Below are 21,405 nucleotides of genomic sequence, written 5' to 3' on the forward strand. Positions count from 1 at the left end.
GGACCAGTCTGTAAATTCAATATTAAAGAAAATAAGAAACTTCTGAAAACATCATTTAAAAACCATTCAATTAAAAAAAAAAAAAAAAAAGAATGAATGTAAACTTAGATAAAATACATAGGTTGATTCAACCTGTTTCAGCTGATAAACAGCGTGGTACTCGCTCTGTGCCAAAGTGACACTTGACCTCTATATATCTTCTTAATGAAGTCAGCATAGAAAGACACCCAGCGAGCCTTTGTAACACTGCAAGCGAGTTGCAAGCTGGGCTTCACTAATGGGAGCTGTCACTTGGTTTTTTCCAGGTCACAAACTAAGAAGAGCAATTAAATCAAATTGGAGGCTGCACAGATTGGAGCAAGCCTCAATAGACCAGGTACCTAAATCATTAAAGACGTAGTTCTTTTCCATGATAAATTGTTGAGGAGAGTGAAACGTGCTGCTGGTCATTAATCTAGGCTAATCAGCTTGAAAGCTGGGTTGTTTTATTTAGTAATTAACTGGTTATTTGAAAAAAATGATACATGGCCTATAGAGCTGCCATCCAGCAGATAATAACGCAGAGCAATGGGGAATCTCTTGAGGGCAATTCGTGCCTTTTCAATTATAGCCATCGGCAAACTCTGAAAAATGGCTCTATGTTTGTATTGACACGTAGTAAAGAAACACACTCCAATGAATATAGCAGGCATCTTCTTGCATGCTGGTAATTGCTCCGGCCTACCCCTCACACAAACCTCACTAAAGCAAAGAGAACATTTTAGGGGTGTCTGTCTTTCCATGCCTTGGATTTACAGTTAGTTTTTGTCATACCCGTCTGCTGCAAGTGAGGAAGAAGAGCTGTTGTGTGTCGATGGTTTGGTTTGCAATAAAGAGGGGCCCAGCATTTTTCTTTCACAGGTAGGGGCTGTCTCCTCACACCAGGCACAATAACCAGTCAGAACTTCTCCAGAAGTGCTCCAGGGGATACTCAGCTGGCTGAGACTGAACACAGTGTTAAGTGAAGAAGCTGAAACCTATTTCCTGGGGAACGTGCTGAGCAGGAACACCAGTCAGTCAGTCCCTGCTGTCCCACGTGTTTATTGATGGACAAAATACTCAGGACTGGTTGTCCATCCTTGTGCTGCAGCAAGATCAGAGTGAGTAAAACCAAAATGGAAAAGTCTTTTTGCAGGAACACACTGTGGGAATAGCGTGGTTCCTTCTAACTGCAGTAACTAACCAGTCCCATCTGCCTCGTCAGTGAAGGGTCGCCATCACCCACATCCAATCACATCTCTGTTCTGTTTTTTACACTTAGCCCTACCAGCCATTTTACACAGGGCACCTAGACATGTATATAGCAAATAGTTCTCTCCTGTTGCCTGCGACAGGTACTTCAGCCTCACCATCAGTTGCTTCCAGGTATCTATAAAAAGCCAATGAAGGGCTCACGCAAAAAACCACACGTTCCCAGAACAGGTTTTTGTCCTTTGTTAAATATAAAAGACAGCAGGGAAGTTAATTGTGCTAGGAAAAGCCTCTGAACAAATCCATAAAAGAAAACCTTGATAGGTTTTATTAAATACAGAGACAAGAGCTCTGGCTTAAGAAATTCCTGAACTGTGTGTTGCTGGCAGACTACACTGAATTATCATGCATACTTGTCCTGTTTTTCACTATATCCCAAGCATGTGCTGCTGGCAACTGTTAAAGACAGGATACTGGGCTACCCAGACCACTGGTCTGAAGCAAAATGACTGCTCTTTTGTTAGGTTTGTTCTTTCTCTCAAGATTTAGAGGAAAAGAAATGCACGACTGAAACAGCAGCAGTAGAAAGGAAGGGCAGTACCACGAACAGGTGGGTAAGCACTGTGTACAGCGATGGCTGCATTGCTCAGTCATTGGATCTAACCAACTGTACTTCAAAAATAATTGCTCTTTTGAGGAGTCTTTGGTGGATATATTGGAGACAAGAGGAGAGAAGAAAGAGCCCGTTCAACGGGACAGGAAGCAGTATCTGCCATGCAGAAGCAGCATCCACCACACATACAAAGCTTGCAAATGCAGCCTGCACAGAGTTATTAAACCTGGTTGTGGGGTCGGGAGAGCCTCAGAGACAGCAGTAACCCACAGTGCAAGCCAAGAAAGCTCCAGCCTGCTTAAAAAAGCACCCACTAATGAAAAACTTTACCAGGAAAGCAGATCACATCAAGGCCACACAGAAGCCTCAGATCCTTTAAGCTGTGCTTTGAAGACCGGTGGTGACAGACCGACAGATAAAGGCAAGGTCACAGGCCATCTAGACCCCCTCCAACATACCGTGCAGCTGAGTTGCAAAAAAGAAGAAAAATCATTGTTGCTATTTGACCAAACATTATAAACTAAAAATAGCTGAATATCTCTGATTAGGAGAATTCCCAGGGCTTACCATTCTTGCCACTTGGGGTCCAATTTTTCTCTCTTTTATTATGGGCATTAGGCTGTGGACAATACCAAAGCTACAGAGGGCATATGTTAAGTTAGTCTAAGCCTGCACCACGCAAACCTTTGCACCCTGTAAGCTACTTTGTTGAATATTTCTGTCTCCGAATGAGCCGTAAAAGGCGCAGTTGTTCTGGCAGCAGCCAGCACAGCTCACATTAACAGGTTTCATGAGTATAATTTTCAACAGTATTAATAATTGTCCTCATAAAAGTCCACGAGAGGAACTTAACGGACTAGACTGTTTTTATTTCCATGAAATTCCTGCTCTTTAAAAAAAATTCTCCACGCCTGGACTTAATATTCTCTACATTCAGACTTCAACCAACTCTTCCCAGACACAAACTTTCTTGCTTCGACTGTGCTAGTGCCAAATGAAAAGTTTGGCCAGATCCTGCAAGTTGGGTTGAAAAAGTCAAAGATGAAAGGGGTGCACCTGTCAGTCAGTCCCCTCACATGGGCAAGATGGGGCTCTGGGCAATCATTAGCTCGGAGCAAGGATTTTATTTTGACTGCACTTTTAATTTTGACATCAGCCATTGGGAAGGCCCATGGCACGCTCTGTTCCACAGAGGACAGTAGCAGGCTGGGGTTGTCCTCTCTGGGTATAAAGCATGATTCAGTTCCAGATCAGCATCTTGGGCCTGAAGTCAGGCAGAGGAAGGATTCCTATGCTGTGCTTGTATGCTTGGCTCATTCAGTAAAGCAGAGTACCACTCCCTCTCCAGGCACAGAATAGCCAGATTATTGAAAAGCAGCAGTACAGAACATTACGGCTGAAGCTGAGAGGGTCTATTTAGAAACCAAGCTTCGGTAACTTTGCTTATGCACATAGGGAACTGAATTACTAACCTCTAAGTTCAACATGCAGTCATAAGTAATGCTCTGAGGAAACGCTCAATTCAAGATGGTTCCTAATTCAGCAGATAAAAAGCAGAATGAAACCTCAGCACCGGAAGCTACAGCACAAACTTAGATAAAGCAGAGTGGTGATGTTTATCAGTGAGGTAATAAGCCTAGCAAACTTACCTGCTGACAAGATCCATCACAGGGGGTTGTTATATCAGCCCTCAGTGTTTCTTTCTTACAAATCTCTTAGCCCAGACAGAAGCTTGATGCAGATGATCACAGTGGCAAATTCTGGTCTTTACCACCTGTAAATATCAAATGGTAGGAATAGAAATGCACATAACAAGTTGCATGCAAACTGGTAAGGGATTTTTATTTCTTCCTGATATCTCTAAATAAATAAGAAGATAAAGAAAAAACTGGGATTGGATCAAATATTTCCTGCTAAGAATGACCAAACCCCTTTGATTTCCTGTGTCAGTGGAAGCAAGCAGCAGGAAAAAACCTGCACGTAAGTCAGAGGACCCAAGCAACACTGAGCAAACCTTAAAACCCAAGATCAGTGTTGACAGAACAAACCCAGCTGACCATCCGTATGCATTACACCCTGGATCTCTCTTGTAGACCAAGCAAATGCATCACCCCAAATGTATTTTAGACCTCACAGGTTTTCAGATTATTATAAATCAAATCAATGTGTACTAACTTGTAAATGCTGGCTTGAAAAGTTACACAGCTAGCTGGCCAACCCTTTCCTCTTTATTATCACCTAAAAAAGCAGTTTTCTGTGTGGGTGTTTGTCTGGGACTGTCTATTCTGAGTTAATCCTTGTCTCAGTTGTTCATTGCAGTAATTGCAAGCAAACTGCACAGCATTATGGAATCACAGCCATGACCGTAACTAATGGGAATGACATTGAGGGACCTGAAAACCTGAATACTGGCAAATTACTGGAGAGGAATTCACAACCAAGTGGAAATTCATGCCAGAGTTCTCCCAGAATGTTTTTACAGAAGACTTAGCATATCCCCTTAGTCCTCTGTCACCTAACATGATGCGATTCCAAGGGAATCCTTTTGTCCCTTGACTCCAAATTAAGCTTTTCATACAGGAGTGCTGTTTCCAGGAGGACTCTGAAAAAGCAGATATCCAACACAGCATACTTCTAGTGAGGCATTTCTAGGGGGAAAGGCCATGCCAAAGTGCTGACTCTAGAATTCTAAATAAGTAGAAGAACTACCGCTGAATTTCTCATCAGCCATGTGGGTTTGTACAATTAAAACTCAGTAGTTTCTTCCAGGGTTTTCAGTGCTCCACATTGCAAACTGTGCTTCTCTTTTCTTTTCTCTGCAGGTCTGATCAATACAGCTCCTTGCCTGTTTCTCCTCAGCCACTAGAAAGGAGCGGTGGTTTTGCCTTGCTGCACGAGCACACACTTCGCTCTCCAGACCCTTCCTCATCGTTGCAGCCCTTCTTTGGATGCTCTCTAATAGTTTTAAGGCTTTCTTCCATGCACCCACTGCTCGAGGTGACGCTGAGCCCTGCCTCACTTAGAAGAAGGTATAATATCAGCTTTGAATATGTGAAAAAACAACACCCAATAGATACCTGAACTGGAGAGCTGCTGGGAAGGGAGCTTTTGCTGTACCCAGCATCAGTAGGCTCAGCCACAACAGCAGCCACTTCTGCTGTGCATGTTTGCAGGTGGACAGGAAAACACAGCAGCTTTGCAAGATGGATGGGCTCTTTTCTCTCACAGGGCTGATGGCTGCTCATTTGCTTTGTCCACTTCAAAACTATTGCTGAAAAAAGAAAAAAAAAGTTTGTTTTTGCAAGAGCAAGAAAACTTGTCTTACTGCTCCCTCCTGGCTTTGATATCAGTCAAAGCTGGCACAGTGAAGGCCTTGTTCCTCCCTGGAAGTTCAAGACAGTTTTGTTTAGGGGAAATAGAGGCTTCAGCAGCTGCTTTATGGTAAAAAGAACCTAATAGACAATAGGTGAATCATTCCCAAAAGCAGTCACTTGACATCAGACACAAAAGCTTTCAGCCTCATGATCAACGAGCCTCCCTGCACTGATATAGGAAGAATTACAGTGGTGCTTTCCTGAAGCGTGGAGCTTTTCCTCTCCTTTTTGCTGGGAACACAATTACAATCCCATCTCCCCTCCCCTCAGCTCTGTGAATTACTGGAGACAAGACTGATGACAGGACTTGTCCCATCTCAGCACCTGGCTGGGTGCTGCGTGCTGGCTTCTTCCTTGTTCTTTGACCTTGGACTTTTTTTTTAATATGTGACTACATTAACCTCAAAGACAGAGCTGTTGTTGTTTTCTCTTTCTTTTTGTCTTATTTTCTGAGACAGAGAAGAAAAAGGAAGCATCATTAGTTCAACCCCAAAAGGCAGTGAGCAGCACAGGCCAGCCTCCTTCTGTGTCCCCTATGGTTACAGGGCTGGTGGGCATCTGTCTGCAATAGCAAGGTCCATCACCCACAGAGGATCTCTTTCTTTGCAGATTCACCTAAGTGTTTGTGTTAATGCTTCACACTTAATAACTTAGCAAGGCACTTTTTGAAAAGACTCATTTTGATTAAGGTTCTCTACCATTTTCAAGTCATTGCCTAAACAAAGATTGAACAACTTCACATGCAAAACAAAAACGGTGGTTGAAAGCAGAGGTGTGAAGCAAAGGGAAGGCAGATCTGCTTTAATTTTCACTCTGGACATACATACAAAATAAATAATAAAGCTATGGTGATCAAAGGCCAGCAGTAGCACAGAAGAAAATCTGTCAGGGTCTCCATTCTCTGAGGCACACTCCCACTAAAACGCACGCAGCAGAATTACTCCAGTCTGATTCACAGCGATGCGTCACGTTAGTTAAAGAGCCGGAGCTGCTCAGCGAAGCAGAAGGGAGCAATGATGAAGTGAAACTATGGAGGCTGGGACTAAAGCAACTCTGGGCCTTCATGGAAACAGGAGCAAAGTCTGATTTTTGAGAGGAAGAGGTGAGGCGCGGTGCCCTGCTCAGCTAAAGGGATGTATGTATACATGTGAGGGAATTCTGTGTCAGCTGCATCTTGTTTCTTCTAATGCGTTATCGTGGAAAGGAAAAACTAATGGTTGGCTTACAACAAAGTATTGCCTTACCAGAGGGTTTAACGTTATACTGGACTAATTCACAGTGGTTGTTGTTTTTATTCATCTTCCTGCCAAGTGTTTTTCTCTACTTTCAGGCTCTTGAAGCCCAATCTAGACTCCTCAATGTAGACTGGCAATATAACAAAGGAGGGTAGAAAAGACAAAAAAAAAAAAAAAAAAAAAAAAAAAAAAAAGAAAGAAAGCTCCTTCAACAGCAGCCTCGCCGATGCCCTCCAGTGTTTTCAGGAAGAGAGTGGCTTGTTTCACTATTGGTTGGGAGTAACCATGGCAGAGACAGGATGTTTGGTTTCAGAGAGCAGGCAGTAAGTTTATATTGTCAGAGCAAACACTTGCAGCTCCAAATCACAACATCCTTTGCTGTTTACAAAGTGTGTTATGCCAGAATCAGATGCAAAGATGCACTTCACAGTGACAAAAGAGGACAATGCCATTATCTTGCATTTGTCAACAGTGTTACAGTGCTGAAGACTTTAGTTCAATATTTGCCAAGCAGTAAAATGAGCAGTGCCTGTCAGTTTGTTGACCTAGATGCATCTGTTACAGAAAAACTATATTGAGCAGACAGCAGGTCGGTTTCAATAGCTAGGGACTCACATCCAAGGAGGTAAGTAAGTGCTATTGAGTTACAGTCAGATTTACAAGAAAACTGTTGAAATCTTATCCTGGTTGTCACCAGGATACAATAGACAAGTGCCCTTATGTTGAGACACCTCCAAACTAAGCGTAGCAGCAGTTTTGTCAGGCAGGCACTACTGCTCTTGCAGACTGAAATTTCTAGGGGGATTTAAAATACTTTAAAAATCCTTTCTGAAAAAGGCTGAAAAACTTTCTAAAAAGTTACCTTCCCTTTAATGCAGAATGATCACTGTGGCTTCATTGGCAGACCTTCTACTGGCTTCTATATGCTACGTCACAGGGCAGAGTGAACAGTACAGACACACTTTTGCAAAGCGTGGAACAACAGTGAACTAAAACCAAAATCAAGCATATTCTACTGATTCAGCCTCAAAGGGCTGGCAACAACCAGACTACAACCTACAGAGCCCACTGCCATCTGTCCCCTGCTGTGCTGAGTATGCAACCTCATGCCTGCAGGTGAAGTGTCAGACTCAGGACAAGGTCACGAGAAAGCCTCTTTGCCCACATCTCAGTCAGAAAGTGAGACAATTTTACAAATGCTTCATTTGTGAAATCTGCTATTCACAGTGCCTTTGTGTTCCACTTTGGAGATTCTGTACAATTGTTTTTCCCCACTGTGTTCAGGAAGGACTCTGCTAGTTGGGTGTTTACCAACCAGTAAACACACTAACAGCCTTGACATATCCCTGGTGTATTAAAGGCAGGGTCCCACCAGTTAGCTTCATCCCATGCTTTCCTAAGACAATGCACATATGTCACAGAGATCCCGCTCCAGCTTATCCAAGCTCTAATAAAGGCTTTTCTTTATGTTTTAGAAGAGGCCTTGGATGCCCTAGATACCGCTCTGTTTTCTTAAGTAATGTCACAAGACTTCTGGTTTGGCCACACAGTTACTCTTTAGAAATGAAAGGCAGAGTCTGTGCTTCTGCTTGGGACAAGTGGTGACAGCGCTGCAATCTTTTCTTAATAAAGAATAGAGAAAAAGAGAGACAGAGGAAAAAAGAGATCAGGAACTTAGTTCAGTCACTCTGGGAACCCAGCCTTTATGCACTGTTTACCAAAGGGATGAGCTGGGAAAGGGTTGAGGGGCAAATGTGTGCCTTAGGTCTCACCTGCTGCTTCTCAGGAGTCATGAATATTCTTATAATCCCTTCTCTTGGCCCAACAGGCTGCAAATCTTTTCATCACAAAGCTCAATTTCTGTGAGGATCCCAGCCTTGTTCTAAGCTTCAGCAAGTGGCTGAATATTCCCTTGTTTCCATGTGAAAACAGCCTCTTATCACCAAGCAGTCTCCAGTGTTTCTTTGCTACTCTTCATTAATTACACTTGTCTTTCAAATTAGATTGAACACGAATAAATTCTGTTCTGGGCTATGCATAGAGCAGGCAGTAAGTCCCAATTTCTGAAGTTGCCCAAGTGTGCATAATACCTACCTAGTAGGTATGCTGAAATACAGGTATGTCCATAACGTTTGTGCTACACACTTGAATTAAAATCAAGATGCAAGAAACTGCCCCCAAAAGGGATGATAGTTGCATGAATTAATTATACTGCATACATATTTCAAGCCAGGTGGCTTTACTGTGAAAATCTCATCTGACCTTCAATGCATCACAGGCCTGATTGTGTCACCTGGTGTGGGAGCCATTTGCATAAGGCAGATGAAGACAGGGAAGGAGGTTGTGCTGGCAGAAAAGCAAACGGTGTGTAAAATCATGTCACAAAGCAGGGTACAGAGGTGAACCTTCACAAGATAACCCACTGCTGCCTGCGCTTCCAGAAGCCTAGCTGAATTCTAACGTTCAGGCTCTGGGCAATAGAGAACTGTTTTCTTTTAAAATAAATATCCAATAGCTTAAAAGTCTGCCTTGCAAAAAGATGTAATTGATCAGAACTGCCAGATAAAGGCCAAGACAAAAACTGGTCTTTTGTCCACTTATTAGAGAAGAGGTGTTACATGATAAGAACAAAAGTAATAGCCTTCCTTGTTACCAGTGGAGGATTTTTGTTTGTTTTAAGGGCTTTATTCTACCAATATTCATACTGACTTTGGTGAGTAAACACACAGAGCTACAAAGCACCAGCAGTGGAGCCCTGTAAAAGTATAAACTCCTTTACCAATAGGAGGTGGGGTGGCCAGGGAACAATTCTGTTTGGTTGAAACATTTAGTCCATAAATAATCCTAAACTGCAAAGATAATTTGCACATGCAGATTGCTTCAGGTTCAGTGTATTTGAGATTACAGCTGTTAGATGAGCTCATCTTCCACCTGAGATATGTAAACATGTCACAGAAGAATCAGAAATGAAACATGATCAAAGAGCTTGTTTTGGGGATGCCCCGAATCAGCGCAGGAAGTTTACTTCTCAAGCTCAACACAAATTGTAACATAAAATGTCATAATCAAGAAGGTCTACAAACACACATGGAAAACCTGTTAACATGCACAAGAATAAGATAAACATCCCTTCTGTCTGTACCATCAAGCTGCAGTCCACCAATAGAAAATCATTAATACATCTCTGGCTTTAAGGAAGCACTCTTACCTGGGTTGTGACTGATGCCTTTAATTCCCTTTGTGTTTGTATTTTTCACATCAGCAGCAATACCAGACTAGATGAAGTTATTGCAGATTTGTCTCTGTGTCTGATTCAGCCTGTGGAAGCCTTCTGCAAAGCACACGTGCTATACAAAGTGGTGAGCTCAAATCATAAACAGGCCTCTCACTGAATTCCTACTGGAATAAGTAGATGGAGGTTGTCATGCATCACCCATTCACCTGCCAAAGATGTATGCTGCCGTGACAATTAAATCATCCACAATGTTTCTCTTTAGTAGAATACTTCCTTAAATACTGAGTGTGAAATCTTGTCCTGCTATGATTTAATTATGATTTCACACTCCAGATACTGTAAACTTACTGTGTACACTTGAGGGAGTAATATTTCTGTGTTATAGTTGACATCTTCGGAATTCGTCACTTTTCATGTAAGAATGACCCTCCAAACATCATAGCACTGACTGTGCAGAGGGTAAACTGACAACTACACAGGATAGCTGTGAAGATATTGCCATCTCATGTTTTACTGCCGGTCACATTCCTCTATTTTTTCTTCTACAGAAGGATGCACAGTGCTGGAAGGGCTGGTGTTAAAGGACTCATTGCTCCTAGAATTCAGTCCTGGTATGGTGGAAAACCATTGCTTTCCTCATCATCAAACACATGAACCAAGGTCAAATCCCTAAACAAACCAACTGTTCAAATCTAAGAAGTGCTCTGCCAAATTCACACATCAGTCTGTAACAGCCCTTTGCAAACTGTTGCTTAGTGTGCATCATACTCAGTTTTTCCCTCAGCCTCAACAAATTCTTCCTGACTGCAACGTGTTAACGCTGGGCTGTTTGAAGCTTGTGCTCTGTTTGCTTCTTGCGTGCTCTTAAGACAGATGTTTCAAGGCATGAAACAGGATATAAACACGTTCCTAAAAAAAAGCGTCCAGGTGTTTAAGCAATGCCAAACGTAAAAGAATTCCATTTCACTGCTTTCTCCTTTAATCTGGCAATTCCAAGGGACTGAGCGTGTCAGGACAGGCACCCAGAACCCTTTCCACTTGGGTGACTTCAGACAAGGTCTGCATTAACTCCCCAACCTGCAAGAAAATTATTTGAAACAAAAGGTTCAGATACGTCCCCTTCCTTCCAACAAGCCTGGAAACAAATGGTACAGGAATGAGGTCAGAAAGGAATCATCCGCCTACCATACTGCTGAATTCATTTACCTACCTCAGAGCCCATTCAGGGGAAGGGGTGGGATGGGGAACAAGGGATGATATAAAGCAGAATGAAGCTCTGGGGTCGCTTGCTACATTACAAGATTTGACAGGCCTTTGCCAGCCTTCAACTTCTTTGTGTCTTTCACATAATAGAGAAACACAAACTGAGCAGCCTGTGATCTGGGGATTGCACTATTAGACGAAGCAAACTCTTTGCAAATGCTAATAGTATTGTAGCATCCTGTCAGGCAGCAACACAAAAAAGGATGTTGATTTTCACATGAACCAGAACAGGCTCATTGTACGGAAGGTTGCAATGAATGTTCCATCCCTAAGCATTAAAAGTCATAGGCAATTGGCTTGTGGAGATGAGGCATCCTTAAATATCCTTCAGACATCCTTAAATATACAGAGCACGCTGTTAGCTTAACACCTGTTCTGTGAGCCTAGCAAGGACGACGCTTTCTTGAAAGTGAAAATTACTCCTGGTTATGATTGCTGTAGTGAAATGATTTCTAACCTAAAAAGGCTCATGTTATCTACTGTATTTGACTTTATCTACCGTATTTTAGATATTCTGTTGTAAAACTTTTATAAAATACCATTTTAATTAGTACATCATGTCTTTACATGAATTAGGAATGGTTTAATCCAACTGATTAACCTTCTCATTGAAATTCTTTGGGTGAAAAACCGGAACAAAGCTCATCTTGGTTGTCACCACCACATGTAGTACATGAAATCAATCTTTGTCTCAGAAAGTGACACTGACAGACAGATTAGGATGCACTATTCCTGGAGCTGTCCTAGACCATACCGACTCCCTGCAGCAGCAAAAAAGGATCTTGTATCAGTGTTCTGCAAAACAAATACAAACCATTAGCAGCTATATACAGTAAGCATATTTTCAGCAGAAATTAGCTCTAGATCTGCACCAACAGATCTAATTCCAGAATAAGTCCGCAACCAATAGCAGGCTTGGTTCTGGATTCAGCTCCAGAATAACACCTGGAAACTCACCAGTCAGTTCGGAAACACTGTGACAGTACCCACCAGACCCAACTCCCTTTTGCTAGAATCACTTCTAGAGCCACTTTAGGACATGCTGCTCTGCTAACTTCCAGCGCTAACCCAGGCAGCCTGCCTCGAGTCACTTCTAAAAATGTTTCTGGAACTGTTTCCTGTGTCGATTCAGGAATAGTTTCAAGAGCCATTCCAGAAGCACTTTTAGTACTATGTCATCAGTCACTTCTGTAGTCTAAAACCACACCTGTGATTTTTAGCATTTGTTTACAGAGTGACAACTTGGATATTTTCACTTTCTGGTGTGTAAAAGCACAGAAGTAATGGCAGAAGCCAGCAATGTTTGTGTACACAGAAATGTGTTTTCCATGCCAGCACCACAGCATGGATCATTGTTGCAATCTCAGTTTTCTCCTCCCTTTGTTTCTGTAGTTATATCAAATGCTAAAAAAATTCTCAACCACAGCCTCATCCTATTAAAAAAAAAAAAACACCTCTGTGGTAAAAGGTACATAGAGCATACATTTCTAACAAATGACAGCTGTAAAAGTTATCTGACTACATAGAACCCCATCTTGCAAGAGCTTTTTTCTTACTAAATAAAAACAAGCGTGAGGCAGGTGTTCATAAAAAGCTCTTCTAGCCTGGAAACCAAGCTTCTAGAGTCATGTCTATATACAGGACAGCAATAACTGGATATATACCAGTTCCTCTACCAGGGTAGTTTGTAACCAGACTTTTAGTCAAATCTCTCCTTTCTCTCCAGACTTGACTTTTCATTCAAGGAAGTTCTCAAGCTACACTCAAAGGAAGTAAAAACAAAAGGCATATATGGGTGGCAAATTTATTACCTGCTGTTTTCTGTAATCTTCATCAATGTACATCCCTTCCATATAAGGAAGCATGACTCGGATGTTTCCTATGGCATCTCAAAAAAGCAGAAACACATCTCAAAGAAAATTTCTGCTGTCACTCTGCAAAAATATAGAGAGATCATTACAGATTGAGTTCATATGGCAACATTCTCACTGACAAAAATACCCTGTGAACATCTCCAGGACCAAATTCTACCAAGAATGGAGAGTTTTAAATGACTCAAGGGGTTCTGGGTCAGACTTGCAGACCCTTTACTTCAACATTTCTCAATGGTAACCATTATTTCATATACTGAAATAAAACACTTAATATAATTATCACCAACTTGGCACTAACACAACACTTCTGAATCTGATGTTTTAGTACCATAACAATACACTTCTTCACAATTCAACAAATGAGAAAAAGAAAGCCCAAATGACTCTGAAGTACAATAGTACTGTGTTCAAAATCCACATTTTATTTTTCCTTCAGTTACATTTTTACTCAATAAATACCTAGTTTCCATGGAATTCATCATGCTAAGTCTTAGATGAGCAGCACAGAGGTTGGAACTAGAACTACAGGAACATCACACTGAGAGATGAATACTGGACCACTGGATGTGATATTTTGCAACATTTACATTACACAGAATTTTCTGACAGTGATCTCTTGACATAAATGCAAAAAGTTGTGTATTTTTTTTTTTTAATACAAAGAGGAATTTAATGCAAGTACAGACTTATTTCAATTGCTGTACAGCCTATGGAATCTTCTTTCAGAACTGTGCAAATATACATCTCTAAAGTTATTGTCAGAGAATGATGATGATAGAAGCCTTTTTTTTTTTAATTTCCATTTTTCCATTCTTAAAAACTCATTTACAGAAAAGCAGTTTTAAACAACAAAAATAATCCCCAAGCAGTAAGATCACCTTGCAGTACTTAACTTCTCAACTTTTTTATGAATAGCTCTATGTTAAGTTTTCATACAATAGCCTAAGTACTTAATTATCTGAATATCTGGGGAACATCTTACCTAAATTTCTATTGTTTTCACTGTGAGCAAACAGGCACAGTAACTGTTATGAAAGAGTCAGGCTCCTCTCTTTTAATTGCCAGGAGGTCAGAAATCTATAGCCTTTTCCAAAAAGGAAAATAAACCTACGTCAATTTTTCAACCTTCATAATGAGACAACTTCAAAACAAATTGTGTAAAGCCTAACACCTTCTTCCACAGTATTCAGAAGTGTATCCAGATCATCTGTTGCAAAGTGTGGGCAGAAAAATTCAGTGATTAATCACCAGGCACCTATGATACAGAGCCTATATCATACTTACATTTGTCAGAAGTGACTAAAATGCAGGAGAAGAATGACTATACTTAGTTTTTATTTTTACTGTATTGCATTACAGATATCATGTGGTTATGGAGGGACTTTGTGCGCAGCATTCATATCAAAGCGATTTTGGTCTTACAGTAGCTGTTAGAAAAATGAAAGTAATTATATTTTTGCTTTTTTACTTCAAAAGGTTGGACTTCATAGAATTGTACAGGCTACCTTTCTATATTTTACACAATCAGTTTACTTTGTGCCTATTGGAAAGGGAAGATTTAAAAAAGAAATCAGTCTGTGCAATGACAAATGAAATGTAATTGGCCATGATTCCAAGGAACAAGAACAATTAGGAAAGAACTGGTAAAAAAAAAAAAGCCCCCATTGGTATCATTTCCTGAGCCAAACCTTTTAAGGTGTCAGTGAACAGCAGTCTGCACTTTCACTTGAAAGCACTGGAATTCCTTGAATCATGTCTCAAGAGTTTTGAGTTTAACAAAATTTACGATTTCCCCTCGATATCTCAATACCATGCTTAAAATCTGTACCAGAGTGATCAGAGACTGTTTCAGTAACAGAGCATAACTGAGAAATGGCATGACTTTGAAGGGTGTTTTAATGTACACACAAATGAATACAAAAACTTTATGTCAAACTTCTAAGAGCATTTGCAGCCAAGAAACCGACAACAGATAAAATCCCTTTATGAATCTGATCCAGCTCCACTGTACAAGACAGGTGACAACAACAAATGCATTTTTTCCAATCAGGAAAAAAGAACTCTTAAATGTAGAACTCTGGCAAGCTTCCAGGCTATCTCATCAAGACACAAATCAGGCTCTTCTGTCACATACACGTAGCTTCAAAAATTAAAAAAAAAACAGGCCGGTTCTGATAGAGTTTCTCAATCCCAGGAGACAGTATTTTCTTTTTTCTCCAATGTTTCACAATGCTCACCCAAAAGGTCAGATACAGAATGGGACATGAAAGCATTTTTGTTCAGTCTTCTTTGTGCATGGTTCCTCAAAAAGTCTGCATTCCTGTGTTAAATTGCTGCTGAAATAAAGAGGAGATTTTAAATCATGCAAATATATCAGAGCCCTTAGATCACTTCTAAATTTCGTATCTCAGTATTAATTCTCAAAAACAAAGACCTACGTGCATATAATTTTTATTTACAATATATAATGTCTATAAAGAAAAGATTTCAAAACACTTTGCAGCCAAGAAAATTGCTTCTTAATTTTCATTCCAGTTCGTTACAGACCGTCTCTTAACACAGAAAGAAATAATGAACCAAGAGTAACCAAATCTGAACAACTAGCCATTAATTGTATTCCTACTAAGTTTCATATCTGCTTGTAGCATAAAAGCTGAAAGTACAGTTTTACATGTTAGAAGCAAGCAGCAGCAGCTGCCAGGCACTGGAACAAAATAAAAAGGAATTTTCACAAAGTCTGTGTGCAAATACATCCAGGAGACATGAATAATTATTTTATACTGAACAGTGAAGAAATTGCAATAGTTTTTATCACCTGCACACAATTACCTGCTTGACAATCTATTTTTCTTGATGGAGGGCTTCTATGAAGGCTTCAAGTTTTTCCTGGATTTCCCGAACTTTTTCTGGAGGAATTAAAGAAATTGCAATTAAAACATTTCACTACTTCAATTTTTCCACATCAGAAGAAAAGAAATAGTCCACTTTGAAGAACTTCTGCAAACACAATTCACAATTATCATGCTTTATTAATAATTCTAAAGTTTCCCAAAGCAACCTTACATTAGAAAAGAAATCCTATACTTGTATTTCAAAAAAACCGAGGCTTCCATGAGGTCATGCACAGCACAACTGCCCTACACCTGCTACGCTGTGGAGAATAGGGACAATTCCCTAAGCAAGTGTCACAAATGCCACTAATCATTCTAAGAAGAGTTAAAAGCCAGTGACCTTCGATCAGGCAGAATTTCAGGGAAGCAAACATCAATATTCAAAAACCCAATGCACAAGGGGGGCATACACAATATTAAGAATGTTTAAGGTCTGTACTTCCTTGCATTTGGACAGTAACTAGATGGATGTGGGCAGAATCTCATTTTATATAAAACAATAAAGCTGGGAGCTTATTTCTTTACAAAGGCATTACTAGAACACAATTGCAAACAGCACTAGTAAAAAGGCAACAGGGATCAGGAAAAATACAGTTTTAGGCATTCTCATCCACTCTTCCCCCAGTCCCATTCAATAGTTGTTACCACATAACCTATTTGATTTATTAAGCAGCTTATGAAGCAGGGTTTAGAACCTAACTGGAATTGAAAGCCTGCAAGCTTTCCTGCTTCTCTTTCACCACATCCTCACTGAAGCTTCTTCTGCGTGTGATTACAGCCATGATAAAAGCACAGGTCAAGAGCATGAGAGAAGGGGTGGGAAGCGTTACAACACACAAATAAGTTAGAGAGAAGAAACATGTAGAAAAATGTCCCCCCAGCCCCCCAAAAATAAAGATACTACTGGATGAGAGCTGTAAGTTTCACTGACATAAAAGTTTTGATTTTTTCTTTCTTCCTTTTATAAAACTTTTATATATTCTTTATATATTAATTTCTATTCATTATTTATTAATGTTTTCTTCTCTTTATCAATACCATATTTGTAAATGGGCTTTGCTGAGCTGAAGTAACAGCAAAACAGAAAGGAAGCAGAGTTGACATCCTTAAAAATAGGATACAAACATTTTGGGGGAGGTGCGGGGGAGCAGGAACAACAGGACCTCAAACAGGAATGCAATAGAAGTGTACCCAAGGGAACTGAAAGTTTCCTCTAGTAACCAAGTCACAATCCCACAGATAATGCTGAACCCATTTTAGAGGAGTAATAATGGCAAAACTCAACTAAATCCCATAGCCCTGATCTTGTAGAAGTGGAGAATTTTAATTGGAATTTGAAGTAAAAGATGGAAAACAGCCTGCAGGGGAATGAAGAGGCCTTGGACTTCCATCTTTAAAGTACAGTATTTAGGTGATGAAGGGCAAATCCCTTCTACTCTCAGTCCTTCAGCATCCCCTTCCCCAGTACTGCTTATCTACGACCACAGAGCACCTGCTGGCTTTGGTATTAAACGAAGGTTACAGTATGAGGGTGAAAGCTGTATTTTTGGAAGTTGTGGAACAGCAGTAGCTGATTTTTACCAGAAAAAAAGTAGTCTTGGTTCAGTTCAGCTAACATAACCTTTGAATGCTGTCAATGAAAAAAAAAAGTCCCATGATCATTGCATCCCCATGAAGTTAATTTGAAGAATTGCTATATTCTCAAAGTAGCAAAGTGGGTATTTTTCTTTGACATGTTAGTATGTAAACCTATTCTGCAACAAAGCCAACACCACTATTTAGCCAGCTACATAGCACAGCTCACAATATGGATGCTCTGCCATTGCTTATAAAATTAGCATTAAAAAAAAAACATCCTTTGACTTTGGACAGAGTCAACCCATTTTTGAACATTATTAATCCTGCAGCTCCCTCTCCAAAACTGATCAGCAGTTCCCAGTGGTAACTGGAGATCAGATCTCATTAGATTAGTGCTCTTAATAGCTTTGACATTATATGTGTATAGTTACTATATATATAAACTGATACATTTCTTCCCAAATATGCTTTTTACATTGATCAAGCCATTGGCTTTGTGAAAGCAAAGAGATTTAGCAGTATTAAATGCAAATATTTTCCCTACTCAACTGCTCACTTATGTCATATTAAAGTCTTGAAAATTAATAGCATCAGCAAAAATCTCTAATTATATCACCTTTAAAAAAGGTTTGTGCCAACAAAAGCTATTTTAATTTTCTGTTTAGGGCATAATTAAATAACAGGATACCAAATATTTATTCCACCAAAATGTACTGAATCAGGTGTGTTTGTTCAGACACACTAAAACTGCCTCCATATTACAGGTACTTTATTAGTTTTTATACTTGGACTGAATTGAAATGATTGCTTACCTGTAATAATTATGAAGTCTCGAGGTAATTCAATACTTTGAAAAAACATGCTAGCTATTCTTAAGAAAGAACAGTTACAATGACTGCCAAATAGCAGCAGTTCCTCATGCTCTGCCTTGTACTCCTAGGAGCAGCAAGCCTCCTTCAACAACAGCTAGCACTGTACTCCTAGCAGCAGCACCAAGAAACAGATTGCTAAATTTGCTTACTTTTTAAATAGGGAAATAGCAGAGTTATGCATTGACAGCACACACCTTAATAAACCAGTAAATATAAATGCGTGGCAGTTTTCTAAAGAGTAGAAGTGGAGTGTCTGCAGTTCTGGGTAGTGGTCAATAGGCTCACCAGCACCACGTGAGGCCAAATGCCTCTATTTAAAAAAGCTTCTGATCGCAATTCACTTCTCTGTGAAACAGAGAAACTGCATAACCAAAATTTGCATCGTTTTCATTGACAACTTGATAGAAATATTACTAGCTTAAGCCTTCCTGAAAACAAAACGTGCTCTAATTTACAGGAGTATGAACACATCAAACCCAGAATATCACTTGGGTTTCAGACACAAATATTGCACAAGAAAATTAAAAGACAGCCTAAGTGACGTATTACTCCTTCCATGTATTGTGATACTTCTTCCATGAAGAAGTAAACCTTGGATTAAAAGCATTCAGTCGCTAGCAAGTGATTTCTGTATCATTCTCAATTACCCCAGTACTTTACGCCCCAGTTGGCTGGAAGGACTACTGTCTTATTATATGGTGCTTCACAAGTTTAAATATGTGCTATTGCTTACTGTTACCCATAGCATCTAGAAAGAGCACAGTGTCTTTGACAATTTCAAAGCAGAGCTGAAGTTGCCACCTGTTAAAAAGTGATCCAAAAATCAAATGGTATCAACAAAGAACAACAGTAACTGAACGTTACCATCCTCAGAGCAATGAAAATCACAGGCCTAGGGGCAATGAATGGCTATTCTACTTCCCATTTACCCTGTGTTTACCTAAAAGATAAGCTGGTTCATACATCAACTCCTTATGCCTCTTGATCTGGTCATGAATATTCCCATAATCCTTTCACCATATCCCATAAAACTTCATTGACAGAATGAGGAAATTCTTTCCTCGGATGTCATGAGATCCTCATTCATGCTCAGTCTATCCTTATCTCCATATGAAACGATATTGTTACCCATTCATTTTCTCTTCATTAATCCCGTGATACTGGATCTAAAAGGCTCGAACCCAGACTAATTGGTCTGTAATTAGGATTTGGATATGCTGTGAACACAAAAAAACCCCACACTCACAGATAGAGTTTGCTTTTCATAATATTGTAAGCTAGTAAGAAGAAAACCTCTTCAAATATTCATTCTTACAGGGACTGCAAGGTCACTGATGGCAGCCTGTTGCAACTAAGATTATCTGCCAATTAACAGCGCAGAGGTCAGGAAATCACTGAAACAGCTAAAATAAGGTATCTATCAAACAAAGCTACAAAGATAAGGCCAAGTAATCTTATAATAATATTAAACAAATTATGAAAGTAAAGCATGTTACCGACTTATTCCAACAAGGCTTTAAGTAGCAAGAAAAAAATATAGTTTCCAACTGCATTAATTGGTTTAATGAGAGATGCAACCTCTCTCCACAAGACTGGTCCTGATCACACTTCTAAAGATGAGTTTTCAGACATTCAAAACATACATACTTAGATGTAAATAAGAAATGTGTTTAGCATAGAATTTTAAAAGAAAAATCATGTCTCCCAGCACTACTGCTTGGAGGAAACTGCATGAGTATTTTATCATATGAGGTAAAACAAAAAACTTCCCTGTCCCTTGTTTACAAGTTTGCCCATATGGCATCAATTTTCAGTTGCAGCATAACAAAACATAGTGAACTCTTTCCAGACAGAGATCCATCTTCATTTTATATTTCAGTGCAGGATATAGCATGAAAAAGCATGATAACATTTGCTAATGCCTCACTGTAAACCCTCCTGTTCTACAGCAAAGTGATTCCTACCTCCAACTATTTTTACATGGCTTTGATATTATGCTCTGGGTTTTGGTTACAGTTCAGTTGTTTTTTGTGTGTGTTTTTTTTTTTTTAATCCAATCTTTCTTTCTTGTTCCTTTGTTGCCTATGAACATTGCTACTGCTTGCTATGCTACTTCTGTGTTATGGTTAATTAACTATAAAGGCAAAAATCTAGAATTTACTCCTGTGAATGCATTATCTTTCCTCCGGCAAAAAAGAAAGCCTGATCTGTAGTCAGATTTCACCAGAATGCCCAGAAGCAACTATTAAAAACTGGAAACATGGATCCACAGTTCCCTATTGAAAGCTGAATTCCAGCTTAGGGCTACCTAAGTCACAGATCCCACACGTGTACTCAACCCCCTGTGCACAGCCAGGTGGAGAATTAGAAAAAAAAGTCCTCAAAGTTCAGCCTTTTGCACTGCATTCCTGAATTTTCTGAAGGCCAGACAAAAGCTACACTTCTTGTTGAAACAGTATGAGGCAACGCACTAAAAGCCACTCTAAAAATGCCCCAGAAAGCAGACTTCCACCCACTGTTACAGGACCTGCATCAACATGCTTTCTCTTGTCTCACAACTGCAGCCTATCAGCTCCTATAATTCACCCATCATTGCAGGGTCACGTCCTGCTGAAGTTTAGAACATCCTTTGAAACTACCCATCACATTTTTTTTTGCCAGTTTCCTCTTGTTCACATACTGTGTTTTCCTGTGGATGAGTACAAGGGGAAAGCTAAAATTTTAAGAGGGGAGAAAAAAAAAGGCAAAACCACCCAGGCTGCCCTTAAAGAGAGAGAACATCATTTATCAGCTGCAAAGACAGATTTATAAGTAGAGGGCCCCCTCTGTTCCTTTAAGGCTGCAAAACAGATGGGAAGTGAATGGACAGTCAAAGGGTCAAGAAAACACACGGGAGGTGCTGCTTGTCTGCTGTATGTATGTTCCCAGCATAAGAAAGAGGTCAAGATTGTAACTGCATGGCTGGGTGCTGGAAGGACCTTTTCTTTAAGCTGTTATAAAGACAAACACTGTTCCTCATCCTGCTGTCAAACTGTTATAAATATTGGTTTGTCAGGAGTTTCAACATCTACTTTTTTTTTGTAAAGAAGCAGAGCAGGAGGATGAATCATGCAAATGATTCTAAAACAAGTGGCTCATTAGCGTAATAAAGCACTGCAAAACTTTGAGAAGTTTAAATGGGGTTTATAATGGTTCATATAGTAAATCCACAAATCAACAAACATACACGACTTTTAAAAC

The 21,405-nt window shown here is 39.9% G+C and overlaps 1 protein-coding gene and 1 long non-coding RNA gene across 9 annotated transcripts in view; both read right to left on the reverse strand.

Annotated features, from left to right (window-relative positions):
• Positions 1-1,614: 1,614 nt before the first annotated feature.
• On the reverse strand, positions 1,615-12,103 carry LOC149916619 (uncharacterized). The gene is made up of 5 exons (XR_016469652.1): positions 11,908-12,103; positions 9,661-11,745; positions 4,921-5,114; positions 3,493-3,617; positions 1,615-2,308 (listed from the first exon to the last, which is right to left on the reverse strand). It is a non-coding gene; the product is annotated as an uncharacterized LOC149916619 (long non-coding RNA).
• Positions 12,104-13,215: 1,112 nt separating this feature from the next.
• The window catches only part of OPA1 (OPA1 mitochondrial dynamin like GTPase), a 50,355-nt gene continuing 42,165 nt past the window's right edge, over positions 13,216-21,405 (reverse strand). For 5 of the 8 annotated variants that reach the window (XM_031596233.2, XM_031596230.2, XM_031596232.2 and 2 more), the window contains 2 exons: positions 15,654-15,730; positions 13,216-15,160 (listed from right to left, as the gene is read on the reverse strand). In XM_031596233.2, coding sequence (XP_031452093.1) covers positions 15,666-15,730 — 65 coding nt within the window. In that variant the 3' untranslated portion in view covers positions 13,216-15,160; positions 15,654-15,665. Of the gene's footprint in view, positions 15,161-15,639; positions 15,731-21,405 lie in introns of all 8 variants that reach the window. The other 3 variants (XM_031596227.2, XM_031596228.2, XM_031596229.2) reach the window with 3 other exon arrangements.

This window comes from Phasianus colchicus, chromosome 10, assembly GCF_987193195.1.
Source record: "Phasianus colchicus chromosome 10, bPhaCol1.hap1.1, whole genome shotgun sequence".
Lineage (NCBI taxonomy): Eukaryota > Metazoa > Chordata > Aves > Galliformes > Phasianidae > Phasianus > Phasianus colchicus.